Raw genomic sequence first — 27473 nt, 5'->3', positions numbered from 1 at the left:
AAGAAATTCGCATGAAATGTAGAAACTTACGTCTTTTTGGAAAATTTAATAATATCCGGCCGAAACCGTCCCTTTCATGAGTTATAATTGAAACTTACGTCTTTTCAGAAATTTAAGAATTTCCTGCCCAAACCCTACATTTCTTGAGTTATAAAATGTTTGCCTCGAAAAGTCCTGGTTAAGAAATTCGCATGAAACGTAGAAACTTACGTCTTTTTGGAAAATTTAATAATTTCCGGCCGAAACCGTCCCTTTCATGAGTTATAATTGAAACTTACGTCTTTTCAGAAATTTAAGAATTTCCTGCCCAAACCCTACATTTCTTGAGTTATAAAATTTTTGCCTCGAAAAGTCCTGGTTAAGAAATTCGCATGAAATGTAGAAACTTACGTCTTTTTGGAAAATTTAATAATTTCCGGCCGAAACCGTCCCTTTCATGAGTTATAATTGAAACTTACGTCTTTTCAGAAATTTAAGAATTTCCTGCCCAAACCCTACATTTCTTGAGTTATAAAATTTTTGCCTCGAAAAGTCCTGGTTAAGAAATTCGCATGAAATGTAGAAACTTACGTCTTTTTGGAAAATTTAATAATTTCCGGCCGAAACCGTCCCTTTCATGAGTTATAATTGAAACTTACGTCTTTTCAGAAATTTAGGAATTTCCTGCCCAAACCCTACATTTCTTGAGTTATAAAATTTTTGCCTCGAAAAGTCCTGGTTAAGAAATTCGCATGAAATGTAGAAACTTACGTCTTTTTGGAAAATTTAATAATTTCCGGCCGAAACCGTCCCTTTCATGAGTTATAATTGAAACTTACGTCTTTTCAGAAATTTAAGAATTTCCTGCCCAAACCCTACATTTCTTGAGTTATAAAATTTTTGCCTCGAAAAGTCCTGGTTAAGAAATTCGCATAAAATGTAGAAACTTACGTCTCTTTGGAAAATTTAATAATTTCCGGCCGAAACCGTCCCTTTCATGAGTTATAATTGAAACTTACGTCTTTTCAGAAATTTAAGAATTTCCTGCCCAAACCCTACATTTCTTGAGTTATAAAATTTTTGCCTCGAAAGTCCTGGTTAAGAAATTCGCATGAAATGTAGAAACTTACGTCTTTTTGGAAAATTTAATAATTTCCGGCCGAAACCGTCCCTTTCATGAGTTATAATTGAAACTTACGTCTTTTCAGAAATTTAAGAATTTCCTGCCCAAACCCTACATTTCTTGAGTTATAAAATTTTTCCAAAAATTTTTTGTCGCCGATTCGAACCAAATTGCTGTCAGTTATTGTATAGGATGAGTTGAATTCAGGTATAGTAAAAGTTCCGGTCATTGAACCCATTTTTTGCTGTGAGAGCCAAAAATATCGATTTTTTGTTTTTTTGCGAATTTCTCTAAAACGGAAAAATCCAGGTAAATTTTTTTCGGCTCAGAAGAAGCGCCTTGACAAGAGCAATCCAACGGTGCAAAATTCATTGCGATATGTGGCTTAATAAGAGAGCTATGGGCGTTTAAATGATTTTCCGAAGTGAAAATTAGATAGAAGGGGGGGGTACGTGGTTATTTTCCAAAAATTTTTTGTCGCCGATTCGAACCAGATTGCTATCAGTTATTGTATAGGATGAGTTGAATTCAGGTATAGTAAAAGTTCCGGTCATTGAACCCATTTTTTGCTGTGAGAGCCAAAAATATGGATTTTTTGTTTTTTTGCGAATTTCTCTAAAACCGAAAAATCCAGGTAAATTTTTTTCGGCTCAGAAGAAGCGCCTTGACAAGAGCAATCCAACGGTGCAAAATTCATTGCGATATGTGGCTTAATAAGGGAGCTATGGGCGTTTAAATGATTTTCCGAAGTGAAAATTAGATAGAAGGGGGGGGTACGTGGTTATTTTCCAAAAATTTTTTGTCGCCGATTCGAACCAGATTGCTATCAGTTATTGTATAGGATGAGTTGAATTCAGGTATAGTAAAAGTTCCGGTCATTGAACCCATTTTTTGCTGTGAGAGCCAAAAATATGGATTTTTTGTTTTTTTGCGAATTTCTCTAAAACGGAAAAATCCAGGTAAATTTTTTTCGGCTCAGAAGAAGCGCCTTGACAAGAGCAATCCAACGGTGCAAAATTCATTGCGATATGTGGCTTAATAAGGGAGCTATGGGCGTTTAAATGATTTTCCGAAGTGAAAATTAGATAGAAGGGGGGGGTACGTGGTTATTTTCCAAAAATTTTTTGTCGCCGATTCGAACCAGATTGCTATCAGTTATTGTATAGGATGAGTTGAATTCAGGTATAGTAAAAGTTCCGGTCATTGAACCCATTTTTTGCTGTGAGAGCCAAAAATATGGATTTTTTGTTTTTTTGCGAATTTCTCTAAAACGGAAAAATCCAGGTAAATTTTTTTCGGCTCAGAAGAAGCGCCTTGACAAGAGCAATCCAACGGTGCAAAATTCATTAACATATGTGGCTTAATAAGGGAGCTATGGGCGTTTAAATGATTTTCCGATGTGAAAATTAGATAGAAGGGGGGGGTACGTGGTTATTTTCCAAAAATTTTTTGTCGCCGATTCGAACCAAATTGCTATCAGTTATTGTATAGGATGAGTTGAATTCAGGTATAGTAAAAGTTTCGGCCATTGAGCCCATTTTTTGCTGTGAGAGTCAAAAATATGGATTTTTTGTTTTTTTGCGAATTTCTCTAAAACCGAAAAATCCAGGTAAATTTTTTTCGGCTCAGAAGAAGCGCCTTGACAAGAGCAATCCAACGGTGCAAAATTCATTGCGATATGTGGCTTAATAAGGGAGCTATGGGCGTTTAAATGATTTTCCGATGTGAAAATTAGATAGAAGGGGGGGGTACGTGGTTATTTTCCAAAAATTTTTTGTCGCCGATTCGAACCAAATTGCTATCAGTTATTGTATAGGATGAGTTGAATTCAGGTATAGTAAAAGTACCGGCCATTGAACCCATTTTTTGCTTTGAGAGCCAAAAATATGGATTTTTTGGTTTTTTGCGAATTTCTCTAAAACGGAAAAATCCAGGTAAATTATTTTCGGCTCAGAAGGAGCGCCTTGACAAGAGCAATTCAACGGTGCAAAATTCATTGCGATATGTGGCTTAATAAGGGAGCTATGGGCGTTTAAATGATTTTCCGATGTGAAAATTAGATAGAAGGGGGGGGGTACGTGGTTATTTTCCAAAAATTTTTTGTCGCCGATTCGAACCAAATTGCTATCAGTTATTGTATAGGATGAGTTGAATTCAGGTATAGTAAAAGTACCGGCCATTGAACCCATTTTTTGCTTTGAGAGCCAAAAATATGGATTTTTTGGTTTTTTGCGAATTTCTCTAAAACGGAAAAATCCAGGTAAATTTTTTTCGGCTCAGAAGAAGCGCCTTGACAAGAGCAATCCAACGGTGCAAAATTCATTGCGATATGTGGCTTAATAAGGGAGCTATGGGCGTTTAAATGATTTTCCGATGTGAAAATTAGATAGAAGGGGGGGGGGGGGTACGTAGTTATTTTCCAAAAATTTTTTGTCGCCGATTCGAACCAAATTGCTGTCAGTTATTGTATAGGATGAGTTGAATTCAGGTATAGTAAAAGTTCCGGCCATTGAACCCATTTTTTGCTGTGAGAGCCAAAAATATGGATTTTTTGGTTTTTTGCGAATTTCTCTAAAACAGAAAAATCCAGGTAAATTTTTTTCGGCTCAGAGGAAGCGCCTTGACAAGAGCAATCCAACGGTGCAAAATTCAATGCGATATGTGGCTTAATAAGGGAGCTAGGGGCGTTTAAATGATTTTCCGATGTGAAAATTAGATAAAAGGGGGGGGGGGAGGGGGTACGTAGTTATTTTCCAAAAATTTTTTGTCGCCGATTCGAACCAAATTGCTGTCAGTTATTGTATAGGATGAGTTGAATTCAGGTATAGTAAAAGTTCCGGCCATTGAACCCATTTTTTGCTGTGAGAGCCAAAAATATGGATTTTTTGGTTTTTTGCGAATTTCTCTAAAACGGAAAAATCCAGGTAAATTATTTTCGGCTCAGAAGGAGCGCCTTGAGAAGAGCAATTCAACGGTGCAAAATTCATTAACATATGTGGCTTAATAAGGGAACTATGGGCGTTTAAATGATTTTCCGATGTGAAAATTAGATAGAAGGGGGGGGTACGTGGTTATTTTCCAAAAATTTTTTGTCGCCGATTCGAACCAGATTGCTATCAGTTATTGTATAGGATGAGTTGAATTCAGGTATAGTAAAAGTTCCGGCCATTGAACCCATTTTTTGCTGTGAGAGCCAAAAATATGGATTTTTTGGTTTTTGCGAATTTCTCTAAAACGGAAAAATCCAAGTAAATTTTTTTCGGCTCAGAAGAAGCGCCTTGACAAGAGCAATCCAACGGTGCAAAATTCATTGCGATATGTGGCTTAATAAGGGAGCTATGGGCGTTTAAATGATTTTCCGATGTCAAAATTAGATAGAGGGGGGGGGGGGGGATACGTGGTTATTTTCCAAAAATTTTTTGTCACCGATTCGAACCAAATTGCTGTCAGTTATTGTATAGGATGAGTTGAATTCAGGTATAGTAAAAGTTCCGGCCATTGAACCCATTTTTTGCTGTGAGAGCCAAAAATATGGATTTTTTGGTTTTTTGCGAATTTCTCTAAAACGGAAAAATCCAGGTAAATTATTTTCGGCTCAGAAGGAGCGCCTTGACAAGAGCAATTCAACGGTGCAAAATTCATTAACATATGTGGCTTAATAAGGGAGCTATGGGCGTTTAAATGATTTTCCGAAGTGAAAATTAGATAGAAGGGGGGGTACGTGGTTATTTTCCAAAAATTTTTTGTCGCCGATTCGAACCAGATTGCTGTCAGTTATTGTATAGGATGAGTTGAATTCAGGTATAGTAAAAGTTCCGGCCATTGAGCCCATTTTTTGCTGTGAGAGTCAAAAATATGGATTTTTTGTTTTTTTGCGAATTTCTCTAAAACCGAAAAATCCAGGTAAATTTTTTTCGGCTCAGAAGAAGCGCCTTGACAAGAGCAATCCAACGGTGCAAAATTCATTGCGATATGTGGCTTAATAAGGGAGCTATGGGCGTTTAAATGATTTTCCGATGTGAAAATTAGATAGAAGGGGGGGGTACGTGGTTATTTTCCAAAAATTTTTTGTCGCCGATTCGAACCAAATTGCTATCAGTTATTGTATGGGATGAGTTGAATTCAGGTATAGTAAAAGTTCCGGCCATTGAACCCATTTTTTGCTGTGAGAGCCAAAAATATGGATTTTTTGGTTTTTTGCGAATTTCTCTAAAACAGAAAAATCCAGGTAAATTTTTTTCGGCTCAGAGGAAGCGCCTTGACAAGAGCAATCCAACGGTGCAAAATTCAATGCGATATGTGGCTTAATAAGGGAGCTAGGGGCGTTTAAATGATTTTCCGAAGTGAAAATTAGATAGAAGGGGGGGGTACGTGGTTATTTTCCAAAAAATTTTTGTCGCCGATTCGAACCAAATTGCTGTCAGTTATTGTATGGGATGAGTTGAATTCAGGTATAGTAAAAGTTCCGGCCATTGAACCCATTTTTTGCTGTGAGAGCCAAAAATATGGATTTTTTGGTTTTTTGCGAATTTCTCTAAAACGGAAAAATCCAGGTAAATTATTTTCGGCTCAGAAGGAGCGCCTTGACAAGAGCAATTCAACGGTGCAAAATTCATTAACATATGTGGCTTAATAAGGGAACTATGGGCGTTTAAATGATTTTCCGATGTGAAAATTAGATAGAAGGGGGGGGTACGTGGTTATTTTCCAAAAATTTTTTGTCGCCGATTCGAACCAGATTGCTATCAGTTATTGTATAGGATGAGTTGAATTCAGGTATAGTAAAAGTTCCGGCCATTGAACCCATTTTTTGCTGTGAGAGCCAAAAATATGGATTTTTTGGTTTTTGCGAATTTCTCTAAAACGGAAAAATCCAAGTAAATTTTTTTCGGCTCAGAAGAAGCGCCTTGACAAGAGCAATCCAACGGTGCAAAATTCATTGCGATATGTGGCTTAATAAGGGAGCTATGGGCGTTTAAATGATTTTCCGATGTGAAAATTAGATAGAGGGGGGGGGGGGATACGTGGTTATTTTCCAAAAATTTTTTGTCACCGATTCGAACCAAATTGCTGTCAGTTATTGTATAGGATGAGTTGAATTCAGGTATAGTAAAAGTTCCGGCCATTGAACCCATTTTTTGCTGTGAGAGCCAAAAATATGGATTTTTTGGTTTTTTGCGAATTTCTCTAAAACGGAAAAATCCAGGTAAATTATTTTCGGCTCAGAAGGAGCGCCTTGACAAGAGCAATTCAACGGTGCAAAATTCATTAACATATGTGGCTTAATAAGGGAGCTATGGGCGTTTAAATGATTTTCCGAAGTGAAAATTAGATAGAAGGGGGGGTACGTGGTTATTTTCCAAAAATTTTTTGTCGCCGATTCGAACCAGATTGCTGTCAGTTATTGTATAGGATGAGTTGAATTCAGGTATAGTAAAAGTTCCGGCCATTGAGCCCATTTTTTGCTGTGAGAGTCAAAAATATGGATTTTTTGTTTTTTTGCGAATTTCTCTAAAACCGAAAAATCCAGGTAAATTTTTTTCGGCTCAGAAGAAGCGCCTTGACAAGAGCAATCCAACGGTGCAAAATTCATTGCGATATGTGGCTTAATAAGGGAGCTATGGGCGTTTAAATGATTTTCCGATGTGAAAATTAGATAGAAGGGGGGGGTACGTGGTTATTTTCCAAAAATTTTTTGTCGCCGATTCGAACCAAATTGCTGTCAGTTATTGTATAGGATGAGTTGAATTCAGGTATAGTAAAAGTTCCGGCCATTGAGCCCATTTTTTGCTGTGAGAGTCAAAAATATGGATTTTTTGGTTTTTTGCGAATTTCTCTAAAACGGAAAAATCCAGGTAAATTTTTTTCGGCTCAGAGGAAGCGCCTTGACAAGAGCAATCCAACGGTGCAAAATTCATTGCGATATGTGGCTTAATAAGGGAGCTAGGGGCGTTTAAATGATTTTCCGATGTGAAAATTAGATAGAAGGGGGGGGGGGGGGGACGTAGTTATTTTCCAAAAATTTTTTGTCGCCGATTCGAACCAAATTGCTGTCAGTTATTGTATAGGATGAGTTGAATTCAGGTATAGTAAAAGTTCCGGCCATTGAACCCATTTTTTGCTGTGAGCCAAAAATATGGATTTTTGGGTTTTTTGCGAATTTCTCTAAAACGGAAAAATCCAGGTAAATTATTTTCGGCTCAGAAGGAGCGCCTTGACAAGAGCAATTCAACGGTGCAAAATTCATTACCATATGTGGCTTAATAAGGGAGCTATGGGCGTTTAAATGATTTTCCGAAGTGAAAATTAGATAGAAGGGGGGGGTACGTGGTTATTTTTCAAAAATTTTTTGTCGCCGATTCGAACCAGATTGCTATCAGTTATTGTATAGGATGAGTTGAATTCAGGTATAGTAAAAGTTCCGGCCATTGAACCCATTTTTTGCTGTGAGAGCCAAAAATATGGATTTTTTGGTTTTTGCGAATTTCTCTAAAACGGAAAAATCCAAGTAAATTTTTTTCGGCTCAGAAGAAGCGCCTTGACAAGAGCAATCCAACGGTGCAAAATTCATTGCGATATGTGGCTTAATAAGGGAGCTATGGGCGTTTAAATGATTTTCCGATGTGAAAATTAGATAGAGGGGGGGGGGGGATACGTGGTTATTTTCCAAAAATTTTTTGTCACCGATTCGAACCAAATTGCTGTCAGTTATTGTATAGGATGAGTTGAATTCAGGTATAGTAAAAGTTCCGGCCATTGAACCCATTTTTTGCTGTGAGAGCCAAAAATATGGATTTTTTGGTTTTTTGCGAATTTCTCTAAAACGGAAAAATCCAGGTAAATTATTTTCGGCTCAGAAGGAGCGCCTTGACAAGAGCAATTCAACGGTGCAAAATTCATTAACATATGTGGCTTAATAAGGGAGCTATGGGCGTTTAAATGATTTTCCGAAGTGAAAATTAGATAGAAGGGGGGGTACGTGGTTATTTTCCAAAAATTTTTTGTCGCCGATTCGAACCAGATTGCTGTCAGTTATTGTATAGGATGAGTTGAATTCAGGTATAGTAAAAGTTCCGGCCATTGAGCCCATTTTTTGCTGTGAGAGTCAAAAATATGGATTTTTTGTTTTTTTGCGAATTTCTCTAAAACCGAAAAATCCAGGTAAATTTTTTTCGGCTCAGAAGAAGCGCCTTGACAAGAGCAATCCAACGGTGCAAAATTCATTGCGATATGTGGCTTAATAAGGGAGCTATGGGCGTTTAAATGATTTTCCGATGTGAAAATTAGATAGAAGGGGGGGGTACGTGGTTATTTTCCAAAAATTTTTTGTCGCCGATTCGAACCAAATTGCTGTCAGTTATTGTATAGGATGAGTTGAATTCAGGTATAGTAAAAGTTCCGGCCATTGAGCCCATTTTTTGCTGTGAGAGTCAAAAATATGGATTTTTTGGTTTTTTGCGAATTTCTCTAAAACGGAAAAATCCAGGTAAATTTTTTTCGGCTCAGAGGAAGCGCCTTGACAAGAGCAATCCAACGGTGCAAAATTCATTGCGATATGTGGCTTAATAAGGGAGCTAGGGGCGTTTAAATGATTTTCCGATGTGAAAATTAGATAGAAGGGGGGGGGGGGGGGACGTAGTTATTTTCCAAAAATTTTTTGTCGCCGATTCGAACCAAATTGCTGTCAGTTATTGTATAGGATGAGTTGAATTCAGGTATAGTAAAAGTTCCGGCCATTGAACCCATTTTTTGCTGTGAGCCAAAAATATGGATTTTTGGGTTTTTTGCGAATTTCTCTAAAACGGAAAAATCCAGGTAAATTATTTTCGGCTCAGAAGGAGCGCCTTGACAAGAGCAATTCAACGGTGCAAAATTCATTACCATATGTGGCTTAATAAGGGAGCTATGGGCGTTTAAATGATTTTCCGAAGTGAAAATTAGATAGAAGGGGGGGGTACGTGGTTATTTTTCAAAAATTTTTTGTCGCCGATTCGAAGCAAATTGCTGTCAGAGTTATTGTATAGGATGAGTTGAATTCAGGTATAGTAAAAGTTCCGGCCATTGAGCCCATTTTTTGCTGTGAGAGCCAAAAATATGGATTTTTTGGTTTTTTGCGAATTTCTCTAAAACCGAAAAATCCAGGTAAATTTTTTTCGGCTCAGAAGAAGCGCCTTGACAAGAGCAATCCAACGGTGCAAAATTCATTGCGATATGTGGCTTAATAAGGGAGCTATGGGCGTTTAAATGATTTTCCGATGTGAAAATTAGATAGAAGGGGGGGGTACGTGGTTATTTTCCAAAAATTTTTTGTCGCCGATTCGAACCAAATTGCTGTCAGTTATTGTATAGGATGAGTTGAATTCAGGTATAGTAAAAGTTCCGGCCATTGAACCCATTTTTTGCTATGAGAGCCAAAAATATGGATTTTTTTGGTTTTTTGCGAATTTCTCTAAAACGGAAAAATCCAGGTAAATTATTTTCGGCTCAGAAGGAGCGCCTTGACAAGAGCAATTCAACGGTGCAAAATTCATTAACATATGTGGCTTAATAAGGGAGCTATGGGCGTTTAAATGATTTTCCGAAGTGAAAATTAGATAGAAGGGGGGGGTACGTGGTTATTTTCCAAAAATTTTTTGTCGCCGATTCGAACCAAATTGCTGTCAGTTATTGTATAGGATGAGTTGAATTCAGGTATAGTAAAAGTTCCGGCCATTGAACCCATTTTTTGCTGTGAGCCAAAAATATGGATTTTTGGGTTTTTTGCGAATTTCTCTAAAACGGAAAAATCCAGGTAAATTATTTTCGGCTCAGAAGGAGCGCCTTGACAAGAGCAATTCAACGGTGCAAAATTCATTACCATATGTGGCTTAATAAGGGAGCTATGGGCGTTTAAATGATTTTCCGAAGTGAAAATTAGATAGAAGGGGGGGGTACGTGGTTATTTTCCAAAAATTTTTTGTCGCCGATTCGAACCAAATTGCTGTCAGTTATTGTATAGGATGAGTTGAATTCAGGTATAGTAAAAGTTCCGGCCATTGAACCCATTTTTTTCTGTGAGAGCCAAAAATATGGATTTTTTGGTTTTTTGCGTATTTCTCTAAAACGGAAAAATCCAGGTAAATTATTTTCGGCTCAGAAGGAGCGCCTTGACAAGAGCAATTCAACGGTGCAAAATTCATTAACATATGTGGCTTAATAAGGGAGCTATGGGCGTTTAAATGATTTTCCGAAGTGAAAATTAGATACATAGATGGTTTTTAATGAAAATTGATAAAAAATTCTACAAATAATGGAATAAAATGTTTGGATAATTGTTTGTTTCTTTGTTTTTTTTTACAAATAAAACCATAATATTAAAAATAGATAAATAACAATAAAAAATATCTCCGTATGCAACTAATTATACATTTAATTGCAGTAGTTGAAGAATATGCAACTTATTATAGGTATATCTAGGCGGCCTTACTTTAGCGCGTGGCTAGTATCGCGCGTCGCTGATTATAGACAGTCTTACTATGTTTAATTGTCTGTGGCAAACAATATTTTATAGAAACCCAATATCAAACTTTAATTTTATAAAAAAAAATCTTTATTTGTTCCATAATACATATTACGGTGAATATAAAACATTCAAAACAGTTTGTTTTTAACAATTTAATTTAAAATTGACAATCTAACTGGTAACTGAGATACCTACATGAAATTTATCTTGGTCTAGTTTGTCCATTCCATTATTACATCACTGACAGTATAATTGACAGTTAATTTTTTACTAACAACGTCATGGGCCTTAATGGCCTACTCAGTACATCATGTTGGTAGGTACGGTTGGCTTCAAAAAAAACGGAAACTGTCAGAAAAAGTTCTGTCAAATTTTATTAAATTTTTATAGTTTGAAACGGCCTTTTAGAATTTAGGTTAAAAAACTGCACGTATGTGTCAGAAATACTACTGTCAAACAGACACAAATTGACATAAATTTACAAATTAAATTTCCAATTCACATTAGGTCAAATTTCATTTCTCGTTTTTTTTTTTGAAGCCAAATGTAATAGTTTTCAATCGACGCCAAAAATATTTCTCTTCTAAAGATGTCAGTTAACTGTTTCGTAGACCTAAACAGTCCTACAGAAAAGTGTATCTCTTTTGCTGGTAACAAAAGCTTCGACTTATAACGAATAACACATCAGTCATTTATATTGTTTACACTCGACTTAAATTAAAATTAAAATTAAGTTTACGTTAGGTAAAGAAAGTTAAAATTAAATTAGAAAGAAAAAGCGATATTAATAATACTGTTGAGCTTAAAGTAAATCTTTGACACATACTCAACCGTGGGACAATACAGACAGCACTCGATCAGGTACTAACGTTCTGCATTCATTAATTATCACTTAACTAACACAAAACTCATTTGAAATATCAGTTTAAATTTAAACAATAGTTTACACGATTAGCTTAGTGCCAACAAAGGTTCGTGTAGTTCTCGAGAAGCTTTGATCTCTTTCCTACTCTTCTTCAGTTTATACTTCTTCTCAGGTAAAAGCTTAGCAAGTTTAGCTTTCGACTTCGACAACTTCTTCTGGGGTACTTCAGTAGTCGTTGTCTCCACATCTAGTAGCGCTAAGCTTTCTATAATATTCTTCGGCCTCTTCTTCAACTTGAGATCTTCTTCCTTGTGCTTGGTGGCATTCTTATTAACGTAAACAACAACATACTCCGAATACGCTGTGTTCGAAGGAGTATTAATATCAGCGAAATCCCGGAAATTCTCGAATTGTTCGTGTTGGTACGGTCTGGGATTCGGTACTCCATTGTGGTACGACGGCCTACCATGACCATTCCTAAAGTAGGGACTGTAATCCCTGTCGTAATTAGAAGCTTCGGCGTCCTTATCATAGAAGGTACCACCCCGGATCACACCGAAATTTCCTGATCCTAGCAGACCTCGCGTTTCCGCATTTGCAGCCGATCGGTATCCGGTGTCTTTATATCCGGCGAATCTGGGCGAGTCGTAGGAAAGTTGTTGGTGCTGATAACCGCCGTGAGGTCGTTGGCTGTACGCCCCTTCTTGCTGGAAGAAGAACGGTCTCGAGTGGCCCAAAGGTGGATTTTGGAATGGAGAAAAGGAAGGGTAGTAGGTTTGCTGGCTTGGCTGCCGATCTCCGGGGTTTTCCACTCGGGATTCTTGAGGTTCTAGGTACATGTCGCTGTCGTCCTGCGGAGCTGCTGCTTTCAAAGCGAATCCTGCAATTGACAAGAATTAATACGTGAATTCTTGAATGGTAGATGTGTAGTTGTGGGAATTGTGCAAGATTTATTTGAAAGTCAAGAACACGGCCAGAAAAAAAACTAATTTAACAAATTAATTACTACAGTACGATTGTGTTACGTGACAAAAGTAAAAGTGTTGACACATCATCGAAATGTAGTTTACTTAATCATTTTTTAGCAATTTCTGATAGAATATCGTTCCCATGCTTGGCTCTTTGTGTTAAAATATTTTTAAAGGTGATGATACATTTTGCAATATCAATTATAATTTACATGCTTTAAAAAGATACTTAATGTCAATGTGAGTTGTTTTAATAAACATTGACAGCTGATCTATAGCATCTTTTGCAACTCATTTTTTTTATCTAGATCGTTAACAGAATATCATAACTATTTACACTTCTAAAAGTTCCTCCACTCGTAAATATATTTAATTTATTCGAGGCAATTTTGGTCAAGCATGTGGCACCATATGGTCAGTTAAATTTTTAACACGTTCTTTGGCTATCTATCTACTCATCAAAATGAATAACGATGACAAGGATTATTGAAATGTAAACATAGAGTCACTTTTTAAACTAAAAAAATTTCCGACTAACGCAAATGACAGTACTTATCAATCCATCCAACTACAAAATGGTTTAAACAGGGGTAAAGCAATATTTGGCATTTAAGCATATTCCCCTTTCTAATATACAGGAGCGATAATGAGCCCGGAGGAATAGAAAATGCAACCCACAATACACCAGGAGGATTATTTTCCCCTCCATATCCCGGTTTATTTTCCAATGTATTGTGGGTTGCATTTTCTATTCCACCGAGCTCATTATCACTCGTGAAATACCCAGTATTAATAACAAACAATGAAACACAATTTGTTTGTTTAGCTTTGTATCGGGTGTTCAAATGAAATCCTGGGCGTTGGAAACCGTCTGTTCTTTTGCTTTTTTACAGTGTAAATTGACAGTTGTAATTAGAGCATGTTGACAGCTAACCTAAAATTTATAAACAAAAAATCTTTCGGTTTTGTTTCTTTCTTTACAATGTTTTACATTAAAAATAGAATAACTAACGATTCCTATTCTCGAAACAAGTATCTAAGGGCACCCTTTGCTGAAAACAAACATGTTCAATCATGCGCCGACTAAAATAATCAAATGTCATTCTTGTCAAACGGCGGGAAATTCAAATTTTACACTGTTCCAAATGCTTTACTTTTTTAACGCATGGTAATTTTACAATAGGTAAAACGTAATCCAAATTTCTTTTACAATAATTAATTGTGGCAGTTGCGTTTTATTGTAGTAAATTTCTGTCACTTGCCCACAGATATTTTTTAGACGTATAAATAGTGTTTTTATACTCCACACCATTTCCTTGTTGGCCATTTTTTCCCATTTCAGATTTCTCACCGATGGCGGAAACTTTTTTCTGATTTCTTATTGTAAAAGAATAAGTTCGGCTCGAGCAAACATAATTATTTTGTACAGATTGGGTGCAGTATACAATTAGATATTACAAAACTAGCAGCTATAAATTACTTCCTCCTTATTGATTTTTACTGAATTTCACATGATGCATGATAACAAAACCCTGCAATAGAAAAACGTCCGTAAAATGACACACCTCTTACTTAATTTTTACCAGTTGTAGGAAGAAAAATTCTCCGGAATGGAACTAATTACATAGCTTTATAAATTTGACAATTTCCTACATAACGTGGAATCTAGTTCGCATAAATTCGCCCGGTAAAGACTTCACAGTTTTATGGCTGGGAATACCATAAATTCTTCAACATGCAATAATTGTGCTTCATTTGAAAGTGAAGAGCCGCATCTTATGTGATCGTGTTCTTCTCATAGCCATTTTAATTCCGCAGTGTCACTTTCTCCCGCGTATCTGAACCTAACGGTGATAATCTCCTCCACAACATAATTTCTTTTTAAAAAATAATTATGATCACATTATGGTTCGTTCATCTGGCGATTAAATATTTCCGTTAACAATGGAATTGTGTAACGACAATGCGAAACCAAGAGCTGTTGCGATCCTGATAGCCGGACCGAATTGAGAGACGTTGAAAATTTAAAAGCAGTGGCGTGCACTACAAGAAACCTTCAATTATCCTGCCAACTCGAGTGCCATCCAACTCCACTTGCGCAATTCAATATTTAACTTGATTCACTTAAGCTTTCTATCATTTTTCTTTGTCTCTACTAAGTAGTCGCTGTTAGTCTGCAAATTTGTTTAGAAATTATGTCTTGTACTTAATGAAGCTTTTCAGTTATGCTCTCGTAAATCGTTAAGGACTATTATCTTCAGATTTTTTCCCGAACTTTTTCCCTTTCGTTTTGTTTAGTTGTCTTCTACATTGCATAAGCGTACCAATTTTTGACCGCTTCTCTTTGCATATGCTAGAAAAACGTCCAATTGCATAACAATAGCACGCATGACAATCGGTGCGTGAAATGCAAACAGTGTTCGCTCTCATTAGAATTTATAATTAGATTTTTATTACAAGACAAGACATAATTAGCGAATCTCCTTTTAACCTCCCCAACGCGAAAAATTCGAAATTTTACAGCCTGACCTAATTTTCTAAACCTTCGACTAGTTGTTGCTTCAAGGTTGGTAGAAGAACAATCATGAGAAAGAAAGATACAAGTGTCACCTTCAACGTTTATGGCTTTATCAACAATTCATAACCCTACGAAGACACGCTTCACTTATATTTACTCGCGACCCATAAAATATTTATGAACAGTTATTACTTCTCACGCAGGGTTGGTACTTTTCTGAAATGGAGAAACGACCCAAATCTCAAGTTTTCGTTGATAAAAAAAACATTTGCGGTTTGCACAGCTAAGACTGAAGAGGCTGAAAATCAGATTTTTTGAGACAAAATTAATTACAGCTTTCTAATGAGCTAATTTAAATCAGTCCAAAAGAAACTCCAGCTTGTGTAACATTTTTCTTGTGTATTTGTCTGTAAAATTATTGTTTTTCTTTTTTGGATTGGAGTACGTATAATGTGTCTTACGTAAAAATTATCTAAACTGAAAAATAGGTAATGGAGGATTTCTATATTTCTTGCAGACGTGATGTCACTGAAATTGTTCAATTCTTCATGCATCATTGGATAAAAACGTTGGCAAACAACAACTTTTACTTTTATTATTATACCAGAATTTAAAATGAGCAATTCGACAATAAATCTGTCCATAAGCAAATCATATGTCTTTCTTGCGCAATCAGGTAGAAGAAGTTGTTTTCGTGAGCGGAAGGATCTTGTGGAACTTTTGTTATTTTCAATGTCGAATCGCTGCTGAATTAACAATCGGTGGTGGTTGGAACGGCAAGGTTGTCCCAGTGACAGAAATCACTTTTTTGATTGATGACTAAGATTCGATTCTTATGTGATCGTCATTGAAAAATTGCTAATTCTTCGTGTTGCTGCGTGAATGGTGGTGCTATAAAAGCTAACGACCGTAACAAATAATTTATGCAGCACATTTGATACATTTCGTCTTATAATTTAAAAGTGTTTTTCATTTTTTAATTACATATCTATATATTTTGCTCTTTTAGAAATCGTGGCATTAACCTCAACCAACTACATTCAATTTTAACTGACACAAACAGACTTAAAAAACCCACTAATGGAAAGAAAGAGGTAAAAGGATGGACTAAATGATTATTAACCTACTAACTTCGTGTTGTCGTGTTGATCTCACCTTCTAAAATCAAAAACCAAATTGATTGATTTCAAGAACATGTGGCGCTTCTGCGCTTTTATTTAATAATTATTTAATCTTTCACTGTTGAGTGTCTGGAAGGATCAGTGCGATAACTTTTACTTTCTTCCGTGAAGGTCACTGTAACTCTCTCCGCATGTGAGTAATATAGTAAACTATTTGTATACATTTTGTCAAAGTATAGAAACTCACGAAGAAAGTTTACAAAATTTATATACCTGACAGGTGTTAATCGACCGGTTCTCTTGTTTAATTATTAATGATGTTGTGCAAATATTTACCTGTTCAAATCAAATAACAGGAAGGGATCATATTATGGAGATATTATAAAAACGGCAATTAGGAACTTGATAAAATGCCGGTCAATAGCACTTAATTTGATAAGTGATGTTGTGAAATCACCAATCACTTGACCGCGGTATTGTCAGTAGTAATTTAATTAAGGTATCTTCAAATCCTTAATTAAAAGTAAACACTAGTGGTGTAAAAAAGTTGGAACAAAGTAAGTAAATGACAGGGCTTAAATAGTATATTACACTATAAGTGATGAAAGTGCCTGATTTTTCAACGAGCAATACATGATATACTCATGAGCGCCAGCGAGTTGAAAAATCGCACTTTGATCACGAATTGTGTATACTATTTTTTCCAACGTCGCTTATGAAAATGATCACCCAATTTAAATTTTCCTCACTAGTGGGTTTACGTTCTCCATTTTCCTCACTAGTGATGCAAATGCTTATTTTCCTCACTAAATTGGGTGATGGATGAAAGTATCATTTTCATAAGCGATGTTGGAAAAAATTACTATCACTACTGGTATTAATAGTCCTGTTCCTTGGCAAGAGAATTGTGACGTAATTTAATTTATGCCCTTGCTGTTTACGACCCGATATAATTTAATTATAATAAATAGTAGATAAAATTGTGTGATTGTATTAGATAATTTGTTTGTAGATTGCTGGGATTGTGCAATCTGGTGAAAAATTATGTGAATACCCTTTAGAAACAAAACTCGAAGTTGTAGGTGTGAGAGTAAACTATTCTGTGACTATTAATGGAGTTGAAAGTCGTTGCATTTAATTCTGATCATGAACTTAAAAGTGTCAAGTTGCAATTAATCACTTCTAGTTTACTTTTTCATTAACATATACTGATTCTAACAAAAATTGCGAAACTATTGGCCAACTTTTCTGTCAAGATTTTTTTACTGAAAATGGAGACATTTTAGTCAATTCATTTTTTAGCCAAAAGTGCAATAGTAAAAACACAAATACTGTAAAAATCAAATATAAATGTGTTACTTCCAATCATGTTAAGTTTGTTTGCTGCTTTTGTAAGCAAAATGAATTTTAAAGGTTATATTTCTAAATGGGTACATTTGGTGATAATTTAGAAACTGCTTTACATTTGAAATCTTTTGCTGTATTGTTACTACAAAAGGACATAAACTAAACTCTTTCTGATGTTAAATTTAGAAAGTTGCAAATGTCAAGCATGTTAGTGTATTCTGCGGTAAAACACCATAAAAGTAAATATCAATCACTCATAATTAAATCACAATTATATTTATTTAAACCTGTCTCTATTGGAACAAAAAAAAAAACGAGGGCAGAATATACCGTGCCTTCAAATAATTTCGGAATTAGAGTAGCCTATGGTCTATATATTTTGTCTTTTAACGGTTGGTAGACTGTCAATAGTTTTATGTCACGAAATATAAACACCTGTACTGTGCTGTCCAAGGTCACTGCTGTGCTGCCTAAAAATTGCATGTTGCCAACTTCATAATAAAATCACAGCCTACTCTAATTCCGAATTTATTCAAGGCACGGTATTATGGAAATAAAATATGTGACAGGAAACATCTTCGTTGTGGTTAAAATCTGCGAGATCTAATCGATGAATTCTTGTCTCTTTCTCAAAAAATAGAATCATAATTTTTTATTCCGGTACCAAATGAATCTTAAACACTTATTTGTTATTTACGGAAAAAATTGCTCCTGAATACCACGAAGAAACAGTGCTCTTTCAATTGAATCTTTGTTTACGCAATAAATTTCATAAGATAGCATCTTAGTAATCTGCAGTGGCAAAATTGCTTGAATAAAATGTAAAGAATTCGATTTTTTTATTAGTTTACTAAGCACTAAAATTGTAGTAGGTATCGGGTGTTCATTTAAATTTCTCGTCACAGTTGGCGTTGAAGAGTCGATTGTGAACGCATCACTCGTCAGTCTGCAGAGTAAAAACCTCACAACGCAAAAAGTGAGGTTAGATTTAGTTTTTTTTTTAAATTATTATTAATAGATTTAAACAAATATGTAATGTTATTCCAATAAATGTAATAGCAATGTGAACTCAGTCTAGTTCAGTGAAAGTGAAAATTTTACTTAATTTGTCATTCAACAACAAATTGTTTAATAATATTTATTAATCAATACACTGTACCATATCATTTCCACAACCTTATTAATAAAAGTAAACATTGTGACACTTGACGCAAACAATAGGTTTAATAAGTTTCGCAAGATGTTACGAAAATTTCAGTTTTCCATTTCCGCCCTTTCGAAAACGATAATTAAATTAAATAAAACCTCAAGTGCCCAAGAGCGTTTCCTTCCTTTGTTTCACAGTATGATAAGATTCGTATCGCATTACTGCGTCTTTACCTAATTGTTAATAAAAGAAACTCTTTTGCAAGTAAAATTCGCAACGAATCTTGTGTTGGCAAATTTCGAATGAGCCTATTAATTAATAGCTAATGAGACCAATGAATATGTATCGTTGCTATTATGAACCAATAAATTTTGATTTGGATCGAACGTTGCGTAATCCTCATCAAAATTTCGCTTTCCACTTTCTTTCATCCATCAATCACGACGAATAATCGCATCGCCGTCATAAAACCTGTTTGTTACAACAAACTTTATTTAAATTTATTAATCTTGTTCAATTGTGTGCAAAGTGAAAATAATTAGCATAATCTCACTCGTGTCGCCAAAAGCTTGCTTTTTACTCTGCAGTATTGAACTTGAACGGTGTTCCTGATCCGTCTTTCGAAAACAGAAAGTTGTTACGTTAGTCATCTCAATAAGAGTTTACCTTGACTGTCTATTAGTTGATCAATGCAGATGTAAAACATGGGGCTGCACGTGAGTTTCCTTTTGTCTTAACACAACAATTAATTCCAACTTTAGCCGGTACTGTACAATGTGTCAAAGCAATTAACTCTCTGCTGTGAGATAACAAGTTGCGATGATTTAACCAAATTAATTTATAATTTTATTGGCTTCCGGCTCAAACCGCCAACTATACCTATCCATTAACATAATGTCAATCATAATAATTGGAACTGTTTCGGTAAGAATGTAGGATTGGTCCTTTATCAGTATTCATCGATCCACGTCTAGTTTCACTTTATGAGCTGTCCTGCATACCAAATTTTAACATTAGTTGCAATTGATAGATCCGTATAATGTTTCCTGCATGGTGTGTTACACCACGAGGAATTTTCAAGCCAAAATATTCAGACCACGAAAAGTAATGACGCTCCCTGGGCAACAGAGCGACCCACCCAACTCATCAATTTATTTAAACACATGTTTCCAAACGAAAATGCCATAAATTAATAATTTTAAAGATTTTCACGCAGCTACCAAACTTAGTCACAACTGTTACTTAAGCTCAGGAGTTGATTTATTTTATGTGAATTATCGCACCATCTTAACAACGATTTATGACAGATCGTGGTTAGTTGTCACGAAAATTTTATGCTTGACTTCTATACAATTAGTTTGGTAAATTTATTATCCACATTCCCCGCATAAATAAAATTTAAATTTGTCGACTGATTACAACTATTAGATAATTATTATCAAAGTTGGTGGTATTGTTGTCATCAAGACAACTCACTTGGCTTGGGTTGGCAAAACCTGCACCACTATATAAAATAATATATGAATATGCAGCATATTATGACCCATGTTATTTCTACAGGGTTTAATCTGTTGTGGTTGTTTTTTTCTTAAATTAAACGATTTCGATAATTTTATTAACAATAATGTAAATGACAATGCAACTTTTCCGATTTCATTATTTATATTTCACAACTTCCGATAAAACCACAAATGTAATTTAATTTAATCAGATAATAAAGAGCTTATGTAAAGAATGATAATAATCACTTTGTTAACAAAAGGCTTTGGCATAAAAAAGAGTCACAAAAATATTACTAAGCGGTAGTTAAAAATTTAATTGAATAGGTATGGAATTTGGAATGTGTCAAAAAAATTAAATTAAATTTTTGAAATAAAATTTGTCATTTTCTCAAAAAAAATGTTGTGCAAGGTATCAATTTTTTCATTCATTGTTTAGCTAGTACAAAGGCCTGGCAGAAAAAGAAGAAAAAAGTGGGGGTTGTCGTTTAAAAAGTTATTGATGACGTCATTATTAGGAGATGAAAAGCTGTCAACATAAGTGAAGTACTGAACAATATGGACAACAAAGTTGATCTCTTGGTGTATTTTTCTCAGAAATTAATATGTACTTTTTATCGAATTTATTCCGAACTTTACGAACACACTATATTTGAGAGTATTTATTACTCATCAGACAATAACGGAGCATCGCTCTAGCATGTCCCTAAAAATAGCGAAACAATATTTAAGCTTAAGTGCGGAAGCTCAAATCTTTTCATTAAGCGTTTGCTTTTAAAATAGAAATTACTAGGTTAGATCTTTTTTCATTCCAATTTTTTTAATAATGGTTTCAAAGATGTTTTTTGATAGTACTATGTCAGTAATTTGCTGTATTACTTCAATGTAACTATGTTATTCAAATACTCCGAGAATGGTTCACTTATTATCTCTGAAACACAATAGGCAGGAGACATCTTGGTGTCGCAAAAGCAAAACTACTAATCAGTTTGGTGTAACGTTGCTGAAGAGAGCTCTGATGATAAAAACAATATGTTTGAAGCTCGAGCCGCTCATTTACCTTCATCGGGAGCTTCATCGTCCAAAAGATGAATCCCAGAAGGTATTCTGCTAATTTTGGAAATAAACAACAATTGGAGATTCATATCACATTAGAAGTAACTGTCAAGTACAAATGTTGGTATACTCCGTTTCTGAGTTCGATGCCGGTAAGTCGTAAAACCGGGTTGTCATAAATCAATAATAATAATCACACGCACATGCAAATTTCTTTTGTCGGGAAGATACTTGCGCTCGGCTCACGTTAATAAATTGGCCATCCTCGTTCTGAAATCTGCGTAAGAGTGAGAAAACATCATGTGGGGAAGATGCCAGGTAAGGGACAGCACTTTAGAGCAGCAGTAGAATGGACTAAGGTGCTTGTAATTAATTATTCATGAAATGTTTTGGACGTACTGGGATCTGTCAGCGCTTCGGTCTTTTTATGGCTGAGCGGCATCGAGCTCAGAAACAGACTATACTACTTAGTGTAGGAGCGATGTTTCACTAGAACAACACAACTTGAAAAAAAGAGTTCTAAACCGCCGATGGAGATTTAAAATTGCAGTCATGTCCTTATGAATAATTACTTTTTACAATGATATAATATGTTCTCACTACTCACAGAAATTTTCATTTTTAGAAAAACTTCACTATACCATTGAGTAGATAGTTCTTAAGTCCCAAAAGAAACACCACTCACGTTTCGCATATATTACCGTCAATACGTGACCTTTCAATTATAAACAGTTTTTTATTTGTGAGTGAACGTCTTCTGTGTCAGGGTTAATAACCATCTTCGTAAAACCAGATAAGAAATGAACTACCAAAGAGTTCATTTCATTAAAAAGTTTCAGATTATGAAGTAACAAGCAGGACCTACAAGTCCTTATTTAGAAGAGTGCGTTAGATCCCGACATTACATAAATTTAAAAACTAAATTCCTCTATATTTATATAAATTTTTGAAAGTGTGGTTTGGTCCAACAGCCAGATTAAATAGTTCGCATATTCAAACAAACCGGAAACATATATAATAGCTAATCTCACTTTCAAAAAGGAATATAAAAAAATTATTACGATCACTTAACTGATCGTGAGATGTTTAGCGTCAAAAATCCGTCTTGGCCATAAATTAAAGGAACTGTTTCAAATGTATAATTTAAGGCAATTGACCGAAAACATTTTGTTAATAGTTTAAATGAACGTACTTTCTAAATTCATTTTGATAATAAATCATCAAGTCCAACCTTTTGTTTATGGAGTCGAAAAAGTGTTATTGTTTCGAGGTGTAATTTCTCATCCAATTATATAATTTCTCTATTAGAACAAGCGAATAATTAATTGTGTTTGTGTTTACAAACCTTAAGGTCAAATCTGCCAATAATTCGTTTGCGAAAGTGAGATGATTTTTGACATCAGCAACCTTAAAACCTTCATCACCACCACGTGTTGCATTAAATTTATTACGAAACACGCAAGAAAGACGTTAAGGATGTTAACTGCAAAGAACGATCAACTTTCCTTCGTCAATTCAGGAAATTCATCAGATATAGGAAGATTACATATAATCTATTCCAGGTATGCAAGGTACAGCAAATTAATGTGCACATTTAGTTGCGTATGAGATTAGAGATGTGCATCAAGCAATTTTACGAGCGGCTAGAATGTGAGTGAAAGGTTTGGCAACAACCAGCTCCTACATGCCGGTCTGGATGTAATTCACATCCTCGTCACGATCTCACATATTATATACCGTACGCTGCCACACGGTGTGAAATGTCGTCAAATTAGAGATGTGATGAGCAGATAATGCCACTGTTTATTTATTACTGCATCTTGGAGCATTACACGGTTGTTGCGCAGCAGCAAAGCGTGATGGCAAATTATCAACAGACAATAGACGTTGACAACAACGGTTTTACAAAGGGGAAGATGAGGACACTAAGGTCAATAATGAAATTTGAATGTTTACTGGAATTTTAATTTTGAATTAATTATGTATTCGTAAAATGGATACAACAGCGATAATTAGCAATGAAATGTGTGTTGTATTTTATGTTGTCAACCAGCCTTGTTGGCGATGACAATTAAATCTGACTGCGAATGTAAATGCGGATTGGTTGGGTTTAAAAAAATAATAAAGCGAGGTGTTTCGGGTGATTATGAGTAAATAGTTTAAATTTAGAAATATCCGATAGGTATCCAAATTTGTAAATATTCATCCTTCCACTAATGAAGCAATGATTTTCAAGTTTGAAAGCAACTGTTACAGCAAGCTAACCGCACAGCTAATTTGGCAATAGATGCTCTGTCATTTAAAACCACAAATGTAATACTATAAATTTTTTCCAGTTCACCCCGGCAATAAATTAGACGATTTAGAAACTGTCGTGGTCGCCAGAAACACCATCAACAAAAGATCGAGGAGAGAAAACGCCGAAACAATAGATGTTGTTTGTTGAATAAAATTTTTGCTAACAACCTTGTGCACATTTTTAACAATGCCGCTCAATCTTCCGTAAATTTGTAAAAAAAAACTCGAGTCTCATTCGGAATCAACCTACAAGGAAACAAATTTCACGGAACAATTCACGTTGTCCTTGAAATTGAATAAGGAAACTGTAACAAGTTCGTGTTCGCTCTGGTGGCAATCTATTGTCAGTAGCAGATTCGATCGCTGATATTGTCAATTTGGAACAAAGTTGGTATAATTATAATTTATGTGTAGGTAGGTCGTGTTGATATTTACAAATGGGAACGAAATTTTGTCAATTTTGCAAAAGTCACACTCACCCTGAGCATCACCTTGAGGATATCCAAACCCGTCCGACAGGACAATAATCAAAATCGTCACAATGTGATACTTCATATTTTCGCGCACTTCCTGCGTTCACCGGACACCAACCAACACTTACTCCACTCGAATCCTGCTGACAAACACCCGACAAGAACTTTCTATCGGCTTTATACAGTCTCTTGCAGTCGGCTAATTCCCCACCTGACTATTGTTATACTTGAGTTCATCTACCTTCATTATTTGATATTGTTGTTTAATTTTTAATATTGTTGTCCTCCAATAAACCACATAAAAACTGATCTGGATCACCACCTTGCTGGCTTTTTCCACCAATACTAGAAAGACTACGAAGACAACAAGACGATGTTAGAGAAGATGAAGAATCTCTTCTTTTTAATAAGAAATCTAGATAAACCCAACCTATTAAATAGCAAATCAAGTTATAAATGTCATTATTGCAAGAACTTGACTTTACAGACAAGATGTCTCAATCTGTTTTATTTCATATAAATATATTAATCGAATACAATTTCTGGAATGTTGCAGAAAATAATTGGAATATTGCATATCGATAAGTAAAAAATAATAAAAACAGATATTAGAAAATTTAAAATAATAGACAATACTGTTCTACAACACTCTGTTTGTTTACTTTTTGTCAAATGTAATTTCTACACTTTAACCGAATTGTTTTTAATGTTTCAGTATTACAGCCTGTTACAACAACAAACCAGTCATAAACAGTAAAAAGCAAAATTAAAAGTCATATAAAAATGTGTATTAATTATTGCAATGCACTTAAATTTTCTTGCATTAAAATAAAATCTAAGAAATTCCTTTTTGAGAGGATTTCCCTTGCAATTCAACGTGGAAACGCTGCAAGCATTCGGGGCACTTTTCCAGATTCCGCATTATTATCGGAAATTCATAATAAAATATTTTCTGCTGGCATAACTTTTTCTGGATTAGTCCTAGATTTAATTAATTTGCTACATTCACCTTATTATCTCTCGAGCTTTTTACAAAATATACACTTCTTTTTTTTTCTACTCTGTCTATATTTTAATCAATTGTTTTTTATTTTTTCTGATCTAATTACATATTTTATTACATATACATAAATATCTTTCTACATTATCTATCTGGGCGTTTCTCTTTCACTTTGTTTTAAGAGCTGTATTTTGCTTCAAATAATATGAATCTTTAACTGTTTGATGGAGATAAAAATGAGAATAAGAAAGAAACGGCCATAAGGGACGTGTTTAATAAACAAATATACTTTGAAGTTATTTTACTCTGTATTTTCTTAAAAATCAAGATAAATAAATTGTTAACACAATAATTTTTTATTTTAAGTGATTACTAATGTAAAAATAAAAATCTCAAAAATGTAATTTTAGAAAAAAAATTATACAAGGTGATTTACGAGGAATAATGAGCCCGACGGAATAGAAAATGCAACCCGCAATTCATCAGGAGAAAAACCCGGACATTTACCGCTTCGATGTCCGGCTTTTTGTTGCAATGTATTGTGGGTTGCATTTTCTATTCCGTCGGGCTCATTATTCCTCGTAAATCACCCTGTATAAAAGCTCAAAAAGCTTCAAAAACGAATATAACAGCAGTTTTAAACCTTAAAAAGAAGCAAAATGAATTATGTGTTTATTACGAAAATTTCAACATGTAGAATAAACCAAGGAGAAATTAAAATAAAATAGACAAAAGACATTTTTTATCAACGAATGGTCATTTGTTGACAGTAATACATTAAACTTGGTTGGTTCCCTTTTTTCGTGGTTGTTGCGCGTACTAGGTAAATAGTTATTTACAGTAAGAGTGAGAAACGCAAAGCTTTCGTTCACGCGAATTGACGATGCAAGTGAACGAAAGCGGCCTTACTCTCGACTGCTGAATTAACCTGTCCACGTTCATTTCGGGAAATAAATATTTCCACTATATCAAACTTTTGCATATTATTGAAGAAATTCAAGTTCTTAACTTTTTAAAAAAGTTGATCATAAATTATGTGAAACATTTTCTCCATGACCAATCTTCTTTCTAGTTTTCTTAGATTTCACCTAATTGATTAAAATGTATTTAATGTTTTCGGTGTTATAGTTTTCAAACAAATAATTATTATAATTTAGTACTAAATATTTCATAGATTCACACAGAAGCTAATTACTAGATTCTAAAACTTTTCTCTTTTTATTGTAACTGGTATTTAATTAATAATACATTTCCATAAGAACAAACAGTGTGAAACAAATGGTAAGAGTACAATGACAAAATAATATGAACATCAAGAAAGTTTACATCTTCCGATTAAACTATTATGAATTAATTAAACTTTCAAGCTTCCTTCCAATTAACACAGTCAAAAGTAGGACTTTCTTCATTTATAAACAATAATCTCATACTATTTAGGATGCTCTTAATTTCAATTGGTGCGAAAGTTGTTTACCGCATCGGCGCATCTTTGTATAAATAAATTGTTAATTGCCTGAAAAACCTTCATGTCACTTTAACGGTTAATATTAATAATAACTTAACAAATTATAAATGATGCAATTTTAAAGCAATAACTATTTCCATTACTAATCACCGGTTTATGCAGACGTAAATTTAATTCTCAACAAAATTTAAAAAACACGATTGCCAAAATTTTTGCGCAATCACGCTGCATCAACCGTCGTGCTTTTATCATTTATGACATGGATTCACTAGCTGTAATAACGATGACAGAATAGTAAACGGAGTTTTCCAACTCTACTTTAGTCAAAAATGTTAATAATATGCGAATTTAATGGAAAAGGAGTGGTATATTTCACAAGTGCCTGCACGAGCGAAAAACACAACAATAACAAAATAATTGAATTAAAAAAGTGGCACATGGAAGAATGATGAGAAATGCAACAAGTGCTTAAACGTGTTGTTCATTTGTCCAATTTTATTACAATATGAGAATAAAGCATGTAATTCGAGCATTACATGAGCGAAAATTATGGGAACTTTATTGTCGTGGATTAAACAATTTCGTCGGCGTTTAGCTCGAGATGCAACATTTAATTTATAGCAAGAAAGTCGGAGATGTAACCGATGGAGAGATAATTAAATCATTACGTGTTGACCAATAATTGCACCGACAAAAAATATAATGGTAAACTACATTTCTCTGGTTCAAATAACAAAACAATTATGCAACCCTAACAAAACTAGAGAAAATCACTGAAAAAGAACGGCCTTGAATTTAATTGAACCTGGTGGTTGTTCACGTTGGATTGAGTTCTTACATTAGACCACTCAATTTGACAGTTGCTGAAAGACTTAATGGAGGTATTGTTTGTTCATGACACGATCTCAAACGAAATTTGCTTTATCAAATATTTTTACATTATGTAAGTCACACTTCAATTGCGGCACCACCAATTTTAACTAAATTACTCTTGCCACAAGCTTACATCAAACTCATTACAGATTCATGGTATTAGCTCGTTTGCACCACTCGGGTAATTAAAGAATGGGAGAGATGTTACAATATGTGACGTAACACATCATAAACAAATT

General features: G+C 34.7%; 1 protein-coding gene across 4 annotated transcripts in view; it reads right to left on the bottom strand.

The window, feature by feature from the left end:
- Positions 1–10539: 10539 nt before the first annotated feature.
- Positions 10540–27473, bottom strand: part of LOC138134731 (uncharacterized) — a 32307-nt gene continuing 15373 nt past the window's right edge. For 3 of the 4 annotated variants that reach the window (XM_069053196.1, XM_069053193.1, XM_069053195.1), the window contains exon 2: positions 10540–12349. In XM_069053196.1, coding sequence (XP_068909297.1) covers positions 11556–12308 — 753 coding nt within the window. In that variant the 5' untranslated portion in view covers positions 12309–12349 and the 3' untranslated portion in view covers positions 10540–11555. Of the gene's footprint in view, positions 12350–23902; positions 24068–27473 lie in introns of those variants that run through there. The other variant, XM_069053192.1, reaches the window with a different exon arrangement.

Source organism: Tenebrio molitor, chromosome 7 (genome assembly GCF_963966145.1).
Source record: "Tenebrio molitor chromosome 7, icTenMoli1.1, whole genome shotgun sequence".
NCBI lineage: Eukaryota > Metazoa > Arthropoda > Insecta > Coleoptera > Tenebrionidae > Tenebrio > Tenebrio molitor.
This window is presented reverse-complemented; position numbering and strand designations above follow the sequence as displayed.